Source organism: Coptis chinensis, chromosome 2 (genome assembly GCF_015680905.1).
Source record: "Coptis chinensis isolate HL-2020 chromosome 2, ASM1568090v1, whole genome shotgun sequence".
Taxonomy (NCBI): Eukaryota; Viridiplantae; Streptophyta; class Magnoliopsida; order Ranunculales; family Ranunculaceae; genus Coptis; species Coptis chinensis.
The window spans coordinates 98,870,709-98,890,406 of NC_141457.1; the positions used below are offsets into that span (position 1 = coordinate 98,870,709).

Below are 19,698 nucleotides of genomic sequence, written 5' to 3' on the forward strand. Positions count from 1 at the left end.
ATAAGAGCAGCACTTGCTATTGAGATTGTTACTAAGTTGTGAGCTTCGGATGGAATTTTTTATTCCGTCTCGTGTATTTTTTTGAAATTTTTCATTTTTTTTTTTCTGGACGGAATGTTTCATTCCATTCCACATGTTTTTTTTTTTTACTTTTTTCGACTTTTTCGGTTTTTTTCCGTCTGGCTGTCTTTTCGATATTTTTTCGTTTTTTACATTTAGATGGAATGAAACATTCGGTTTGAAGTTTAAAATCACTTTTGCATTGGACAACCCCTGATGTGGTGCCTATATGGAGGTAACAAGCTGCTAATCAAGTAGTCCTCTGTGGTGAACTGGGATTCTCTCATAGCTCCACTCTGAGGGCGAGGCGTCGGGGTGCATTGTATGGTGCAAGCTTTCTCTGTATGTTTCTTTTGCATTGACTAGATAAGTTGTGTTCGTCTGTTGCTTGAGGACCTCTCTCATACGTCTCCCTTTAAGGAGAAGATGTCAGGTTTTATGTAATCTTTGGCCCTATTATATATTACATATCACCTCTTTTAACCCGATCAAAAAAAAAAAAAAAACAAGCTGCTAATCAATGCTGTTTGCATTGGGAATGCTTTTACTAAAACCCCAAATTTTACCAATACAGTATGCAAAGTCAAGCTCAAAGAGAACTTGCAAACTCTCTATCTCTAGCAAAATTCTGTACATAATTTATCAACCATTTGTTCATTGTTCTGTTCACGCGGCTTTATTGCCTTTCGGAAAGTATTGTCGTCTGTCGGAGTATATTCTGTGTCCTAGCTGACCTAAAAGGTTTTAGATGTGATGGATGGATGACATTTTAACTTTCACATTAGGTGGAGTTATCTCAACAGCTAAGTAATAACGTACTATTTAAGTATTCATCGTTTACTCTTGTTTGTTTTTCTTTCATCGTTTACTCTCAGTACCGAAGAAATAATGTTGTATCCTCATCTTGGTTAAAAAACAATTTGACAGTACCAAAGAAGTGTTATAGTCCAAAATTAAATTTAAGATCAACAATGAAGAAATTAAAAGAGAGCATCAGATGCATCTTGATAATCTCGCCTCTCCAACACCTTGCTACCTTATTTAAAAGCACTTCAGCCTCTTAGTTGTTCAAATGCATCAACAAAAGAGAATGAATTGTTTGACATTCTTTGCATGGTTATTTTTTTCTTGTTGCCTCTTGAGCTTTCCACTCGTTAGTAATGCCAATCAGATCAATCACCTTGATAAATTGATTAAGTCGCGTAAATCAGACAAGCCGCCTCAAGGCGATGCATGGCCCATAGTAGATAACAATGGTGAATATTCACCAGTGTACATTAGTAGTCGAAGGAAGCCGATAAGATCGAAACATTGCCTGGTCAGCCTGAAGGAGTGGATTTTGATCAGTACTCAGGTTATGTGACAGTCGATCCTAAAGCAGGAAGAGCACTGTTCTATTATTTCGTAGAGTCCCCCCAAAACTCTTCAACAAATCCTCTTGTACTGTGGCTCAATGGAGGTAATATTCTAATCCATTATCTGCTTGTCATCCATTCGACCATTCCTGTGATCATTAAAAATTGTATTGCAAGTTCTAAATTTCAACTTTATATACATATAAATCCAATGTAACACAATAGTTTTCAAAGTGATCTGAATATTACTTATAGTCTCTAAGGTCTTCGGATTGGTGGCCACCTGGATTAGAGCTTAAAATTAAAATAAGTCCTACCAATATTTCTCTGTCGACCTTTTCAGTGGCATACTCATATACATGAATAAGCTATATAGATGGAGTTTTATAAATTAGAATACATGACAAATGTAGAAAATATATGTATTTACATTAGCTTCTTTGGATGTGCAGGGCCAGGAAGTTCGTCCCTTGGATACGGAGCTATGGAGGAATTAGGACCTTTCAGAGTCAACAGTGATGGAAAAACTCTCTACAGAAATGACTATGCTTGGAATAATGGTAACTAAGGACAATTTTGCAGTGTCATAAAATGTTCTGGTTGCATGACAACTTAACACAATATACCTTGCGTAATAGCATGTCATCGATCATATGTTCTGGTCAGCATAAAATCTGTAAAAATTGGCGAGTTATTCCCATTTTTGGTTGACTGATTTTGACTGAAGTGTCAGAACCTGTGTAATGAGCTGTCAATGGATCGGTTTGGGTCGGGTTCTGGAAAATCTAAACCCGAACTGATCAGAAATTTGGAACCCGAAACCGAACTGAACCGATAAGAAAAATTGAAAACCCAAAACCAAACCGAACCGATAAGAAATATTACAAACCGAACCCGAACCGAAAACTATAAAATCAATTAAATCTTAAATTTCAACCACACAATTGATAAACATATACAAAATTAATCATAAATATTACTAAAATATTATCTTATCGGTTCGGGTTCATATCGGCTCGGTGGAGAGCAAACCCGAAACCAAACCAATATCTTATCGGTTCGGTTCGGTTCGATTTCGGATCAGTAGAAAATAAATTAAATTACCAAAACCCAAACCGTTTTTTATCGGTTTGGTTCGGGTCGGTTATCGGATTATCGAAACCCATTGACTGCCCTAGTAATGACTGGTTCAGTCTGTTGACCAATTCATTTTACACACTCCAGATTAGTAAGGCAAATCAAATTAATTGGTGTGCACCGGACTGCCATTTCTAAACAGGCTAGAAACTCAGACTTAACTTATTATAAGTTCACCCCAGCAGTGTTCATAATTTCGAACGGAATGTTAGAATTCCACCAGATATTTTGGTTTTTAAAACAAACGGAAAAAACAATCAATAAATTGGTCCCAAAGCCCAATTTTGGAGAAAATGGAGTCTAGAGGACACGGTTTTTTGTGAGTAACTCACAAGGACAAATTTTAAGGAAAAGTAACTTACGAACCCCACTATTTCAAAATTAGTAACCCTAAAGGACAAAATAAGTTGGCCCCGCCTTTTTATATTTTTTTAAATATCAGCTATACCCTTCTGTGAAAATAACCCTCAAGGACAAATAGCCCGAATTTAAAATAAATATTTTTCGATTTTACTCTTTCTGCTATTTTACTATGAACAATGAGTGTTCATACCTTCTACTGGTGTATGAACAATGATTGTTCATATCCAAATAGGTGAATGTACCTTATACAATATATTGATGTATGGACATTGAATGTTCATACCAAAAGGACTATGAACATTCAATGTTCATACCCAAAATACCAAGGACTATGAATATCGACTGTTCATACCCAAGGACTATGAATATTGAATGTTCATACCCAATCAATGTTCATACCCAAAAGACTATGAATATTGAATGTTCATACCCAAGGACTGAACATCGAATGTTCATACCCAAAGGACTATGAACATTGAAAAATGTTCATACCTAAGGACTATGAACATTGAATGTTCATACCCAAGAACTATAAACAATCAATGTTCATACCTACCAATTGAAAAAAATTTAAAAGTTGTCATGAACAATGATTGTTCATGTTTGATGTATGAACATTTTTGATGTATGAACAGTGATTTTTCATACTCCCAAATAGGTATGAACAATCTATGTTCATAACTGGATCAATGTTCATACCTATTGGATCATTGTTCATAGCTCCAATAGGTATGAACATTCATTGTTCATAGCTAATGTTTGTAATTGGGGATTTGGGGGTGTGAACAATCATTGGTGATTGTTCACACCTACTGTTCATACTAAATACACCAGGTCGTTTCGTCTGGGCCGGGCCGTTAATTATTTCGCGTCAGGAGTATACTTGACATTTCATCTACCCGATCCGTTTTTTATTTCGCGTCAAGGGTATACTTGACCTTTCATCTACCCGGTCCTTGTGAGTTACGAAAAAAAAAAAGGTGTCTTTGAGAGTTACGTTTTCGGCAGTTTTGTCCTTGAGAGTCACTCCCTAAAAAACAATAGAGTTGAAATATTAATGATTTCGAAATTAATCGAAATCACAATATAACATAGGTTTGAAATATTATCAATTTTAGTTTTCCTGATTTTTAAAATTCCAAAATCTCAAATTATGCCTCCTAGTGGACTCAAAACATGTTTCTTTTGTTCCCTTGTGACATTTTTTCATTAATACAAAATCACCTTCAGCAAAAAAAACAAGGTATGTACACCGTACCGGAACTTATATTTACAAGGTCTCACTTCTGTGTTCCCCTAGTGTGAAGTATAAATTGTGCATCACAAATCTGCATTGTTCAAACACAACGATGATTGTATGACCATGGACCAAAAATAAATGTTATCTTCCGAATCCCCCAACATCGATATTTCCGAGTTGGATTTTTTTCCGATATATTCAAACACAACATCTGATTATGAATTTATGACAAAAGTGGGGATAAGAATACTACTGAAGATGCCTATGTTTTCCTGGTCAAATTTGACTTATGACGAGCAAATCCGATTTTCCGATAATTTTTCGATATATATCGGCTTGAGAAGTTCCCTCAATATAAGACTAGAGACTTCTTCCTAACTGGTGAGAGCTACAATGGTCATTATGTACCTCTTCCTAACCGGGTGAGAGCTACAATGGTCATTATGTACCTCAGCTCGCGTACACAATCCTTCTTAACAACAAAAATACCAATCAGACTGTCATCAACCTCAAAGGCATTGCGGTATATATGTTCATAAATAGATGTTGTAAATACAACTTTTTGGCATAATCAAAACAAATGTAGTTATATTTCTTTTAGATTAGTAAGTATCCTCTGATGCAATCAAAATTTTGTTAGAAAAAAATGAATTTGCACAAATCCATTAAAATATGAATGAGTAGTTTGTCTCCCAAGTTACCCCACTTGAGATGAAATGGGTTTTTTCTTGAAACAGTACGTAATGTGAGAAAAACCTTTTAAAAATGATGCATTTGTTTGAAACAGTGCATTATGCCGAAAAGGTGAGACCTTTCGAAATGTGCACTGGTTTGAAACAATGCATCATGCCGAAAAGGTGCGACCTTTTGAAATAGGCACTGGTTCGAAACAGTGCTTTATGCCGAAATGGTGTGTCTTTTTGAAACATGTGACTTTTCAAAGAGTTGTTTACTTTTTACCAAGAGTCACTGTGTTGTTTCGAAGAGGCACCACTCACCTATAAATAGTGGATGAATTTGGAGAGAAAAATACACCAGATCACACGAGTTCGATCTTTCTCTCTTCTCCTCGTTCTTAGTCAAATACTATGTTATGTTCGCTGATTCTATAGAATTGAAGTGCTAGCTTTCTATAGAAGGAAATTCGTTCTATCTTGGGAGACAGTTTCCCATCAACCTTCAAGCACCGTGAGGGGGGAAATCTGTCTTAAGAACATAGTGTATCTACACTAGGCTCGGATTTAATTAAGAAGTACAAGACACTTACAAGACAAAAGGTTTGTATAGTTTGGTAATTGGTAAAGAGTAAGTACAATTAAGTTGTATATTCCTAACAACTTAAGACATATTTCTTTTTCTTCTTCTTCTTTACCGAACAGAATTTGTTTCTGTTTTCTTTTCTTTTTTGGTTTAAGGAAATAACAAAGTGTAGTTATATTTCAGAATATGGCAACACCACCGCCACTCTAGCTTTCTTCGTTCCTCTTGTTGTTTCCCATTCTGTTCCTCATGGGGAGAAGCCTGAAAAGTTCAATGGAACTGATTTCAAGCGCTGGCAACAGAAGATGCTCTTCTATCTGACTATCCTGAACTTGGCAAGGTTTCTATAGGATAAGGCTCCTGATGTAAGCCCTGATGAAACCGACAAAGATAAGGTTTTGGCCAAGGATGCTTGGTTTCATGTTGATTTCTTGTGTAGAAATTATGTCGTCCTTAGTGGGTTGGCTGACTCATTATACAATGTGTATAGTGTGTTCAAGACTGCTAAGGAACTTTGGGATTCGTTGAACAAAATAATACAAAGAGTGAAGATCTTTGGCATGAAGAAATTCATAGTTTGCATTTTTCTTGATTTCAAAATGACGGATAGTAAGATCATCATAAGCCAAGTCCAAGAACTTCAAGTAAATCCTCCATGATGTCATTGCTGAAGGAATGACCCTAGGAGAATCTTTCCAAGTGGCTGCTATGATTGAGAAATTACCACCATCTTGGAAGGATTTTAAGAACTATCTTAAGCATAAACGCAAAGATATGAATCTTGAAGAACTGATTGTCCGTCTAAGGATAGAGGAAGATAACCGCCTATCCGGAAGAAGCGGCAAGGATCCCATGGTGGCAAAGGCCAATGTTGTGGAAGGATCAAGTGCTAAGGGAAAGAGGAAGCACCAAGACAAAGCTCAAGGTGAAGAGAGTAGTACACCTACTAAGTTCAAGGGCAAGTGCTACAATTGTGGGAAGGCTGGACATAAGGCAAGTGAATGTCGCAAGCCAAAGAAGTATAAGAAGCAAAAGACTGAAGCCAATATGACAATGGACACGCTTTCTGACAATGTTAATGACATGAACCTATCTGGCTGTGGTTTCAATGTCTCATGATTGGAAATGAAAGGGAATGGTGGGTGGATATCGGTGCTACTTCATACATATGCTCAATAAGTCGATGTTCACCACTTATCATGCTGTGGAAAAGGAAGAACAACTCTTTATGGGAAACTCTTGTACGTCCAAGGTTGAAGGCAACGGAAATGTGGTGATGAGGTTGACTTCTGGGAAGGAACTAACTCTGAATGAGGTGCTCTATGTGCCTGACATTTGCAAGAACTTGGTTTCTGGGTTGCTGCTGAGTAAGAATGGCTTTAAGTTAGTCTTTGTTTCTGATAAATTTGTACTAACTAAGAATGATGTATTCGTGGGAAAGGGCTATCTTCAGGATGTGCTCTTTAGGATGTCTTGTTTTACTATTGCGCCAAAGAGCCAATAAAGTTGAATCTTCTGTTTACTTGATTGAGTATTCACATGTATGGCATGGTAGATTAGGACATGTTAATTATGATACTTTGCGTAGATTAATTAATTTGGACTATATACCAAAATTAAAAATAGACCCACACCATAAATGTGAAACTTGTATAGAATCCAAGTTGACCAGATCATCCTTTCATTCCATTGAAAGAAGTACTGAACCTCTAGACTTAATACACACAGATATATGTGGTCTTAAGTACGTGCAAACTAGAGGTGGTAAAAAGTATTTCATTACTTTTATTGACGATAGCACTAGATATAGTTATATTTACTTGTTGAGAAGTAAAGATGAGTCAATTGAAATGTTCAAACACTATAAAAATGAAGTTGAAAATCAACTAAGCAAAAAGATTAAGGCTATAAGGAGTGATAGAGGAGGTGAATATGAATCACCTTTTGAAGGTTTCTGTTATGAACATGGAATCATTCATCAAACTACGACTCCTTATTCACCTCAATCAAACGGTATTGCGGAACACAAAAACCGAACTCTAAAAGAGATGATGAACGCTATGTTGTTAAGTTCTGGTTTACCCCAAAATTTGTGGGGGGAAGCTTTGCTTTCTGCCAATTACATTCTCAACAAGATTCCTAACAAGAAGACGCTTAAAACACCATACGAATTGTGAAAAGGTCATCAGACTTCCTATGAATTCTTAAAAGTGTGGGGGTGTCTTGCTAAAGTGGAAGTCCCTAAACGTAAGAAGGTGAAGATAGGACCCAAGACTATTGATTGTGTATTCATTGGATATGCAAACAATAGTAGTGCATATCGTTTTTCTGGTTCATAAATCGAGATTTCAAGATATACATATTAATACAATTATAGAGTCAAGGAATACTTCATTCTTTGAAAAGACGTTTCCATTATAACATGTGTATATAGAGTTAAGTTCAACAAAGAGAACTTTAGATGCTACAACTAGTAACCATCCTACACAAAGCTTAAATTGAGGAGGAACCTAGACGTAGCAAAAGGTCAAGGACGTCAACGTCTTTTGGACCTGATTTTCTAACATACTTGTTGGAAAATAATCCTCAAACGCTCAAGGAGGCAATGTCATCTCCGAAGCTACTTATTGGAAAGAAGCAATAAATAGCGAGATTGAATCCATAATGCAAAATCATACATGGGAATTGGTGGATTTACCACCGTGTTCCAAGACTTTGGGATATAAGTGGATATTCACAAAGAAATTTAAAGACCGATGGATCAATCGACAAGTATAAAGCTAGACTTGTGGTCAAAGGCTTTAGACAAAAGGAAGGATTGGATTATTTTGACACTTACTCTCCAGTTACAAGAATAACTTCCATAAGGATGCTAATAGCAATAGCATCAATACATGGATTTGAGATACATCAAATGGATGTAAAGACGGCATTCTTGAATGGTGAGTTAGATGAAGAAATATACATGGAACAACCCGAAGGGTCTATTGCTCCTGGACAAGAAAGGAAAGTTTGCAAGCTTGTTAAATCTTTATATGGATTGAAGCAAGCACCTAAACAATGGCATGAGAAATTTGACAATGCAATGTTGTCAAACGGTTTCAAAATAAACGAGTGTGACAAGTGTGTCTATGTCAAAAGCATTCAAAAGGGATGTGTCATTGTTTGTCTCTATGTAGACAATATGCTAATTTTGGGTAGTAATATGGATGTCATAAAATCTACCAAACAAATGTTGTCTAGTAAGTTTGACATGAAAGATTTAGGTGTCGCTGATGTTATCCTAGGAATTAAGATCTCTAGGATGGAGGATGGACTTGTTCTATCACAATCTCATTACATTGAGACGATTCTTGACAAGTTCAAGAAATATAACATCACACCAAAAAGGTCACCAGTTGACGTAAATCTTCATTTAGCCAAAAATACTGGAGATAGCATATCTCAACTAGAATACTCTCGTATACTTAGTAGTTTAATGTATGTCATGAACTGTACAAGGCCTGACATAGCATACTCTGTGAGCAAGCTAAGTTGATATACGAGTAATCCTGGCAGAGATCATTGGACTGTCATATTGAGAGTTTTGGGATACTTAAAGTATAATCAGAATTTTGGTTTGCACTATACAAGATATCCAACCGTTTCAGAAGGGTACTGCGATGCTAATTGGATATCTGACACTAAAGACTCAAAGTCCACAAGTGGATATGTCTTTACACTTTGAGGTGCAGCTGTTTCTTGGAAATCCTCAAAACAAACGTGCATAGCGAGGTCCACTATGGAATCAAAATTCATAGCATTGGACAAGGCTGGAGAAGAAGCAGAGTGGCTTCGAAATTTCTTAGAGGATATTCCAAACTGGGCTCAACCTGTGCCAGCAGTGTGTATACACTATGACAGCCAATTTGCTATTGGTAGAGCACAGAGTAGCATGTATAACGGGAAGTCTCGACACATACGTCGTAGACATAATACCGTTAGACAATTGCTCTCAAATGGAGTTATCTCAATCGACTATGTAAGGTCAAAAGATAACATTGCGGATCCGCTTACAAAAGGTTTAACAAGAGAGCAAGTAGAAAGATTATCAAGGGGAATGGGCTTAAAGCCTTTGAGATAATCAACCAAGAGTCATCATAATGGAAAAACCAACCTAGTTGACTGGAGATCCCAAGATCTAGGTTCAATGGGCCAACTGAATTATATTTGTGACTCAGTTAGCACTGGAGAGTAATATTATACTCTAACCCATTCCTATATAAGACAGTGCATATCTGCCGTGAGAACCAGGATAAGTCAAGTTTTTAATGATTTACTATATCTTAGAAAATTATGTTATCCAAGTGGAGTATTGTAAGATACTCTTTATAGAAATCACCTATGTTAGTGCAAAGTGGGGCCGCTTCTATAAGAATTTTAAAGGCAAATGTCTCAAAAGCACTATCTGAAACCAAGAAGTGTTCAAGGCCAAAATGAACAAAAACGTGAGAACCAACAGTATTCGAGAAGGTATTGCGTGAAGATGATTGTCTAGGTTTATACAAATGGCTGACAGTTCAAGGACATTAATTGAAGTCTACTGATCGTCCAATTAAATCCGATCGTCTTTCACTAAGGCAAGTTCAAGGCCTCCCATGCTACTTGACTTGATGCGGTATCTTTTCATTTGTAAAAGAACAGAAATCCGATGTTTATGATAGAAGAAGCCAAATTTTCATTCATGTGGGGGATTGTTAAAAAAAAATGAATTTGCACAAATCCATTAAAATATGAATGAGTAGTTTGTCTCCCAAGTTACCCCACTTGTTCTTGAAACAGTACGTAATGTGAGAAAAACCTTTTAAAAATGATGCACTTGTTCGAAACAGTGCATTATGCCGAAAAGGTGCGACCTTTCGAAATGACTGGTTCGAAACAGTGCATCATGCCGAAAAGGTGTGACCTTTCGAAATAGGCACTGGTTCGAAATAGTGCTTTATGCCGAAATGGTGTGTCTTTTCGAAACATGTGACTTTTCAAAGAGTTGTTTACTTTTTCCCAAGAGTCACTGTGTTGTTTCGAAGAGGAACCACTCACCTATAAATAGTGGATGAATTTGGAGAGAAAAATACACCAGATCACACAGACTTCTGATCTTTCTCTTCTCCCTCTGTTCTTAGTCAAATACTATGTTGTGTTCGCTGATTCTATAGAATTGAAGTGCTAGTTTTCTATAGAAGGAAATCCGTTCTATCTTGGGAGACAGTTTCCCATCAACCTTCAAGCACCGTGAGGGGGAAAATTTGTCTTAAGGACATAGTGTATCTACACTAGGCTCGGATTTAATTAAGAAGTACAAGACACTTACAAGACAAAAGGTTTGTATAGTTTGGTAATTGGTGAAGAGTAAGTACAATTAAGTTCTATATTCCTAACAAATTTAACTTGATTTGATTTGTTATCGCAGATTGGTAATGCTTGGATCGACGACTATACAAATACAATGGGCATGTACGATTATTACTGGACACATGCATTGAATTCTGATGAAACGAACAAGGTACTCCACAAAAATTGTGAGGCAGATTTTTCAAGTGAAAAGTGTGTAGAAGCACAAAACCAAGGTGATAATGAAGTGGGAGATCTTGATATTTACAACATATATGCTCCACTATGTAATCATGAAATCCACAATGGCGCAAATGGATCGATGAGTAATTTTTTTCTGCTTTGTGTTCATGGCTTATATTGTCAGTAGAAGTATCCAAGTTAAGAACTTTTGCGAAATTGGCTTGAACTAGGTGCACGATTTTGATCCATACTCTGATAATTACGTCAATACGTATCTAAATCTTCCTGAGGTGAAAAAGAGTTTACATGCAAAACCCACAACATGGTCAAGTTGCAGGTATATGCGTACATAACTTCTCGATCACTAGATGTCTACATGTAGTCGATCATGTTGGATTTCACGGCAGCAACATTTAACTGTTCAAAATATTATTTACAGATATGGTTATGCATGGATCAATTCGTTCTAAATTACTTTACCAAAAAAAATTCGTTCTAAATGTAAATTATACGCAGTGGCTTAATAACTTGGAATGACAGTTGAAGCTTGTGTTAGTTGTTAATGGTGGCCTCTAAGGGGTGATTATTAAACTTAGGGGTATTTAGGACATTTTACAAATTTTTAGGAAAAAATATGCAAAACACACGAGAGTTGAGAGTTTTAGGTTTAGGAAACCCTAGCACACCAGCTGGGAGTCCAGGGAAATCATCACCGATCGCGGCGGATGGATGGATAGCTTTGATAGTGAAATAAAGGCTAGATATGGTGAGGGATCAGTTGAGAAATATAGAAGAAAGTTGTTTGAGGAGTTTGGAATGAATCTGAAATCGAGTGGTTTGTGTGAAGAAGCATCAGAGACTCTTACAAGTAAAGAAGACTTACTAAGAGAGGCCAAGAGATTGCTGGATGCGGTGAAAGAAGTCGAGGAGTTTGAAGAGTATAGTGATTTTGTGCAGCACATAAATCTTTCAACAAAAACAGCAGAAATACATGGGGTATCGAGAATTAATGGTGAGGGAGAAAATGGAGACTTCATCTTCAAGAAAGTAACTGCAGACATGGGAGAGAAGAAAGGCAAAGAAGTGGATCCGATGACCAAAGTAAACGTGAAGGAAGATGAACAGGTTAAGAGTTCATTCGTGCAACCACCACAAGTGCTGAAGAACTCGTGGGTTGAGATTCTTGGCAGAAAGTCAGTAGGTAGAGAGGAACTTTCTTACATACCTCCGACGATGGTGAATGGTAAGCAAGTGATACATGTTAAAAGTGAAAATTTTGCTGATTATAACAAGAAGTTTGAGAATCTGGTGGTTAGATCGTTTGTGGGAAAAAGAATCAGTTATAATTATATCAAGGAGATAGTTACTCGTACATGGGGGATCAAAAGCTTTATAATGAAACCATATGGTGATAATATGTTTACTTTCAAGTTCGAAAAGGAAAAAGAAAGGAGGGCAGTGTTAGACATTGGTTCTTTTCACATAGCAAGCCATTTATTTGTAGTATGACCATGGAAGCTGTTTGTTGAAGCCGAGACACGAGAGCTGAAGACAATACCTATTTGGGTGGTTGTGAAAGGACTTCCGATGGAGATGTGGAATAGAGTTGGATTCAGCAAAGTATCGAGTGCAGTTGGTATACCCTTGTTCACTGATAAACTAACAGAATCCATGTCAAGGACAGCCTTTGCAAGAGTTTGCGTGGAAGTTGATACCAATTGTGTATATCCAGAGAGTATACCAGTGGTGCTGGACCAAAGGCAGGCATATAAGGTATCGTTTGAATACAATTGGAAACCCTCACGATGCTTACAATGTGAGGTGTTTGGTCATAATGAGCAAAATTGTCCGAGGAAGATTAAGGAGAAAAATGAACAAGGTGAGGCTATATGGTTGAAAAAGGATAGTAAAGTTGAGCAAGTCAAGGTGAATGAGGATGTTTAAACTAAGAAAGGCTTGGAGGAGGTTGTTCAAACTGAGAAAGGCTTGGAGGAGGCAACACAGAGTGAGGAGGCAAAACAAATAGAGGAGGTTCAAGAAGTGCACAATGTAGAGGAGGAGGGAAAATGGGAATCACCAGGCAGAAAACACACAATTAGAGCGAAGAAACAAAGCACCATTAAGGGAAAGGAAAAACGAGGAAATGAGGAAACAGTTTTGAAAGGGAAAGAGATACAGCAAGAAGATGGAATTGAATTGAAAAGATACAACATTGAGAACACAGTACAAGGGACTGTTTAGAGGATTGAAAAGGAGAGATCAGTAGAGAATAGTAATCAAGAGAAAATAAAAGAGGGTGAGAAGAGAACGAGGGTTAGCATGATTAAGGAGAGTTCTGGAAAAAAATGTTGCTGCATTGCAAATTGGAGGTCAGACGAGTGCGGTAAAAGAGGCTGGTGGGCAAACAAGCAGCAAAGGCAAGAAAGTTTTCACTAAGGGTGGCACCCTTAAACAGCCCAATATTAAATGACGAGTACAGCATGTTGGAATATGAGAGGCTTCAATATGAATTTCAAGCATAATGAAGTAAAGGAGTTGATCAGAAAGTTTCATTTAAGTTTAGTAGAGTTAGTGGAGACGAAAGTTAAAGAAGAAAAAATGAGTTATATAGTGAATAAATGTTTCGCTGGATGGCATATATGTCATAACTATGAAAATAGTGATAAGGGCAGAATATGGGTGGTATGGGATCCGTAAGTATACTCAGTTTTGATGGTTAAGAAGGGGCTACAATACATAACTATGGAGGTGAGGCTACGGAATGGAAGTATGTTTGTACTAACTATGGTATATGGGAGCACTGATTTATACATAAGGCAACAGTTATGGGATGAGCTAATCAACTTCTCTTATATCAATCAGCAACCTTGGATGGTAATGGGCGATTTTAATTCAGTGTTACATTCGTATGAGAGAGTTAGTGGTGCACAGACAAGGCCACAACACTTTGCAGACCTTTTATAGTGTGTAACCTTAATAAGGCTGATGGATCTAAAGTCTAAAGGAAATACACTTACGTGGAGTAATAAGAAAGAGATAAGGGCATGGAGGAAGCTTGACAGAGTTATGGTCAATGCTAGATGGTATGATGAGTTTGAAGAACATGAAGCAGAGTTTCTCAATCCAGGAATTGCTTCTTATCATTCTATCATAATTGTATATCCACTTAAGCAGAGACATCAAAAGAAGAGGTCTTTTCGATTTTTTAATTTTTGGGTGAAGGAAGAGGGTTATATGGAAGTTGTCAAACATGCTTGGGCAACTGAATTTGGAGGGAATCCAATGTATAAACTCATGAGGAAACTAAAACAGTTAAAAGGTGAGTTGATTGAGTGGAATAAAACTAGAGTGGGTAATGTTATTACTAGAGCCGATACCACTAGAAAGGATCCGACAGGCACGCACGATGCTACAAGTTGACCCTTTGAATAATGGGCTTATAAAGGAAGAAAGGGTAGCTACTCAGAGACATGTCCATGCAGCTATAGTGGAGGAAGATTTCCACAGGTAGAAATCAAAGGACCAAGTTATAGTAGGCGGAGATAATAATACGGCTTATTTCTTTAAGTCGATTAAGCGAGACAAAGTAGAAATAGAATAACTTGTCTTTTTGAGAATGATGGTAGTGTGATTGAAGAGGGAGACCTGATAGGAGCAGAATGTGTGAAGTATTATGAAAGAGTATATAGGCCCGATAGTTTGCGAGACATAAGCTTTGAGGTATATGGCAATATGCAGCCTAGATATCAGGTAACACAAGATGAGAAAGATGAGATGAAGAAATCAGTAACAAGGGATGAGATTGTGCAAGCTTTAGCGATATTGATAGTGAAAAGGCTCGGGAATGATGGCTACTCGCTTCATTTTTTCAAATCTGCCCGAGTGTTATTGGAGATGATTTTGTGAAGGCAATACAAGGGTTTTCAGATCTAAGATGGATGTTATGAGTTGGGTGAATTCTACAAACCCAAAAGTAGCTTTGATACCAAAAAGTAAAAAGCCCCCCTATTGTTGAATCTCTCCGCTTGGGGATTGAATTCTACATGCATAGCTTTGATACCATGTTGCCCTACCTCTGTGGGATACAAATGTATTACAAAAATTCAAAGATTCTACTTGCTAGAATGAAAGGGGTAATTAACTGTATTGTTTCTAATAACCAGTCAGCTTTCATCACATGCAGAAGGATACAGTACAACATCTTATTATCACATGAGCTACTACACAACTATCATAGGAATGAAGCACCTCCTAAATGTGCGGCAAAAATTGATCTGAGGAAAGCCTATGATATGGTGAGGTGGGAAACAGTGGTGTTTGCACTGAGAAGATATGGAATGCCAGAGGAGTTCATAGCATGGGCACAAGTATGTATAGAAACTCCGATATACTCTATAATGGTGAATGGAGCACCTTATGGGTACTTTCAAGGCAAAAGAGGTATCAGGCAAGGTGATCCTATGTCTCCCTATTTGTTTGGAGTTACTAACAGAGCTTATGCATCATAGTGTCAGGAAAGGACAATTCAAACTTCATTATAGATGCAAGGATCCTATCATCACACATTTATCGTTTGTTGATGACCTGATAGCATTCATGTATGGTGACTTTGAAACAACAGAATGCTTAAAGAGTAATCTTCCACTGTTTAAGCAAAGTACGGGGTTGGATGTGAATGTGCAGAAAAGCCAAATTTTCTTTGCAGGGATGAATGAGGAGTTATGTGATTCTATAACCAATTCTATGCAATTTGCTAGGGGGAGTTTGCCTGTAAAATATCTAGGATTGCCTTTGATAACGACTAGACTCACACATACGGATGCTTTGCCGTTGATAGATAAAGTGGGAAAGAGAATACAGAAATGGGCGAGGTAAGAGATCTTTGTCATATCTTTGGTAGAGTGCAACTCATTAAGTCGGTACTCAGCAACTTGAGTGTATACTGGTTTGCAACGTACATAATGCCTCAAAGCATCTTGGATGAGATAAATAAGTTATGTAGAAATTTTCTCTGGACTGGGACAGATTGTTTACCGTCTCACGCACTGATTAGGTGGGATGAAGTGTGTTATCCATATGAAGAAGGTGGGCTGGGAATACGGAATGTTAATACTGTGAACAAAACTGCCATTATGCGTCATGTGTGGAATTTGGTTAGTAAAAAGGATAACTTATGGGTTGTTTGGATTTGGAAGAATCTCATCAGAACTAAGAACTTATGGAGCATGAAGATTCCGAATGATTGCTCATATAGCTGGCGAGCTATTTTGAATAGTAGGGATGATGCAAAACTTATAGTGCGACATCAGATAGGAGATGGCAGAGATACACTCTTCTGGCAGGACCCTTGGCATCCAAGAGGTATTTTAAAGAATGTGTTCCCACAAACATTCACATATGACACAAGTTGTCATATGAATACACCAGTTGCGAACTTTATTAATAATGGAGAATGGAGTATAACAAATAGGCTGGGGAGAGAATGTCCAGAGATAGTGAAGGAGATGAAAGAGGGAGTAACAATAAAGGTGGGAGCAGATGAGGTAGTGTGGACTGATGCGCTATATGGTGAGTTCCAGCTGAAAGAAACTTATCAGACGATGAGGAGAAAGATACGTAATAATGATTGGTACAGAACAATATGGTTTCGGAATAACATCCCGAGGCACTCGTTCATTGGGTGGATGGTAATGAAAGGAGCGCTAAAAACACTAAGTAAGATGTATGACTGGAGAGTAGTGCAATCGAAAATGTGTGTGCTGTGTTGGAGGGAAGATGAGCGGAGAAACACTTGTTTTTTCATTGTAACTATTCCAAATATATATGGATACAACCGATTACTTATGCAAGGTACTCAAGGCAAAATTTGCCATGGCGTGGGAAGCCGAAAGTGTGAATGGGTGTTGCGGGGAGAATAAAGGTAATGGAGGGAAGAAAGATCTTGTTGAAGCTCATTGTCAATGCGTTCTTTTACCGGGTATGGATGGAACGAAACAAAGCGAATCTTCAAAAATCAGCCTGAGAACCGCAAAGACCTCATTCACGGGATGCTTGGAGATGTAAAGATAAAGCTAAGTTCAACAAACTATAAACCGGGAAGAAGGGGCGAGGCGTCAAAGGTTTATGGAAAAATGGAACGTGAACACCGTAATAAAGAGGGAGACAAGAAGGATGTGTGTGTGGGAAAGAGGAGGAGAAGGTATGTACAATCTAAATTCGATGGAACATTGCAAGGACAGATTGGAGGGTGTGGGTCTGGCCGTGATTAGAAGCGAGACAGAGAAGTGGTTGCGGCAAAGACATGGAAAATCGTCATTTTGTGAGATAGCAATGATTGAGCTACGTGGATTGCAAGAAGGATTAAAGCCGTCCGAAGAGACGAAATATCAAAAGGGTGCTTGTGAGCATGATTCAAAAAATGTTATATCATTTCTAAAGGGGACACATCCGTGGCAGGTGAGACACATCATCAAGGAAGTGAAGCACATTATACAAGAGTTAGAAAAGTTTGAAATAGTACATGTGTATAGGGAGAGTAATAAATTAGCTGATGCATTAGCGGCAAATGTGCCCAATGTGAGTTTTATTGAACTGATCCCTAGTTCATTCTCAGAAGATAATAGGAAAATTGTATATGAGGATGCTAGTGGAAGACAGTATATGAGATGTAATTGACTCCAAGCTTTATTTTTATAAATAAAGGGGTAGGGGACCTCGTTAAAAACCCGCTATACAACCAAAAAAAGTGTTTCTACAGCAACTCACACTTTTGAACCGAATTTGTGAACACACTGACGTCGCAAGCAGAGAGACCTTGATTTTCAGTACTTCTTTGACCAATACACACGCACCCCCTGCCTGATGAGTGCCACGTCAGTGTGTTCACAAATTCGGTTCAAAAGATTCGGTTGCTATAGAATTTTGGAAAAAAAAAACTTGGAATGACAGTCCAACAACCATATTACCAATAATTCAGCAGGAGAATAACATCAGTCTTTGGATATACAGGCAAGTACAATATTCTATACACGGTCAAGTGTCCAAAATGTTCTTTTTTGTACCTTAAGTGTGGCTCTGTTCAAGAAAAAAAATCAGGACCACAATTTCTATGAAAGTTAAGGTGCTATTTTAAGGAATATTAATTGTAGTTGACCCTTTTTACAGTGGAGATACGGATGGCCGCGTTCCAGTTACATCATCAAGGTATTCAATCAACACTTTTCAGCTTCCCATTGAGACCGCTTGGCACCCATGGTACACTAACAGAGAGGTAATCTATGCGAGTCATGGTCATATATACTTCCACTACTAATACTACTAAGACGATGATCCTGACATTGAATTTGACGATTATGATGGTCTGGCAGGTCGGAGGATACGTAGAAGCGTACAAGGGATTGGTTTTAGCAACAGTAAGAGGAGCAGGTCATACTGTTCCAAGCTACCAACCAGAGCGAGCACTCACTATGATCGCATCTTTCCTTCAAGGGGAACTTCCATTATCCGGGACATACTAATGATTCTCCCTATCACATTCTCAAAAATCAATAAAGAATTTCATATTATTTTCCTTTGCCATTTAATATGATGTAAAAAATGTTCCTATTATATGTGTATGTCTAATCTAATATTCCATTTTCATGTGTCTAATCCAATATAGAATAGATGGTTCAACGTGCAACTCAAGTTCATAAAGTTCATTAGGCTTGATTCACGGTATCTTAGTGTAAAACAAAAATAAAACATAAGATATATGCTTCAAAGAATAGGTACGTACAAGTAGTTTATATTTGAAATGTTAGCACACCCAAACTCCTAAAATCAAAGGTTCCTACTCTATCCAAAGTTTTCTTTTAAAAAAAAAAATTATGGGGTTAAGGCAGACCCCCACCTGTATATAGAACCAAAAGCATAAAGCTTAATTACAAGATCCCTAAAGAGTATGATCTTTAAAGGGTTACATCTCCTCCCTCAGAGAACTACAAATCCCTAAGAGTACACGATCATTAGATAGAGGATACGCACTACAAACACAAGGCTATAAGCCACACAATCATGAAACACTCCTGAACATATATATAACCCACTAGGGTGCACATAAAAATACCAAACCAAAATTATACTTAAGTTATACCAAACCAAAATTGATTTAACTTTTCTTGGGTGACTCTGAAATACCAACTCTTCTTCCCTAATTCCAACTTCTAACTTCCAAAAAATAAATAAATAAATATAACAAATTAATTAATACAAGGAATTTTGAAACATACACTGATACAACTTAGTGCTATATAGAAGTTAAACACGCCACCAATTTGTTTGGATTTTACCAGCAGAATTCAAAAAGTAAACCTACACAAGAAAACTCTATGCCCATGATCACGGAGATCTTCCGAGAAGAGTTGAAAATATGGAAAGAAGGTACAAACCATGATGTAGATTTGTATTACATCGCACCCATAAGAAAATCAGTCCTGTTGGTGTAGGTCCACTTTCGGAGTTCATAACTTCCTATGAAGTACGTGCTTTCGGGGCTGTACATCTATTCTCCTATAGTGGAGACATTTAATAAGTTTCTACACATTATTCTGAAAAGCCGTCCTTCTTTTTTGTTTCCTAACCATAACCATGTCAGAAAGTACAAACCATTCTTTGTGCTTTCTTATGTTCTTGTTCATTAACAACAACAAAGAAGAATCCAATAAAGAACAACCAATACCTCTTGACATT

The 19,698-nt window shown here is 37.4% G+C and overlaps 1 protein-coding gene across 1 annotated transcript; it reads left to right on the forward strand.

Moving 5' to 3' along the window:
• The first annotated feature begins 289 nt into the window (after nucleotides 1–289).
• On the forward strand, nucleotides 290–18,491 carry LOC147519498 (serine carboxypeptidase 1-like). Its single transcript, XM_086594138.1, has 12 exons — nucleotides 290–295; nucleotides 1,345–1,519; nucleotides 1,868–1,980; nucleotides 4,380–4,437; nucleotides 4,489–4,577; nucleotides 4,610–4,678; nucleotides 10,865–11,149; nucleotides 11,199–11,305; nucleotides 16,231–16,239; nucleotides 17,905–17,976; nucleotides 18,133–18,238; nucleotides 18,336–18,491. The coding sequence occupies exons 1-12, from the start codon at nucleotides 290–292 to the stop codon at nucleotides 18,483–18,485; spliced, it is 1,239 nt and encodes a 412-aa protein (XP_086450264.1). The 3' UTR covers nucleotides 18,486–18,491.
• The last annotated feature ends 1,207 nt before the right edge of the window (nucleotides 18,492–19,698 follow it).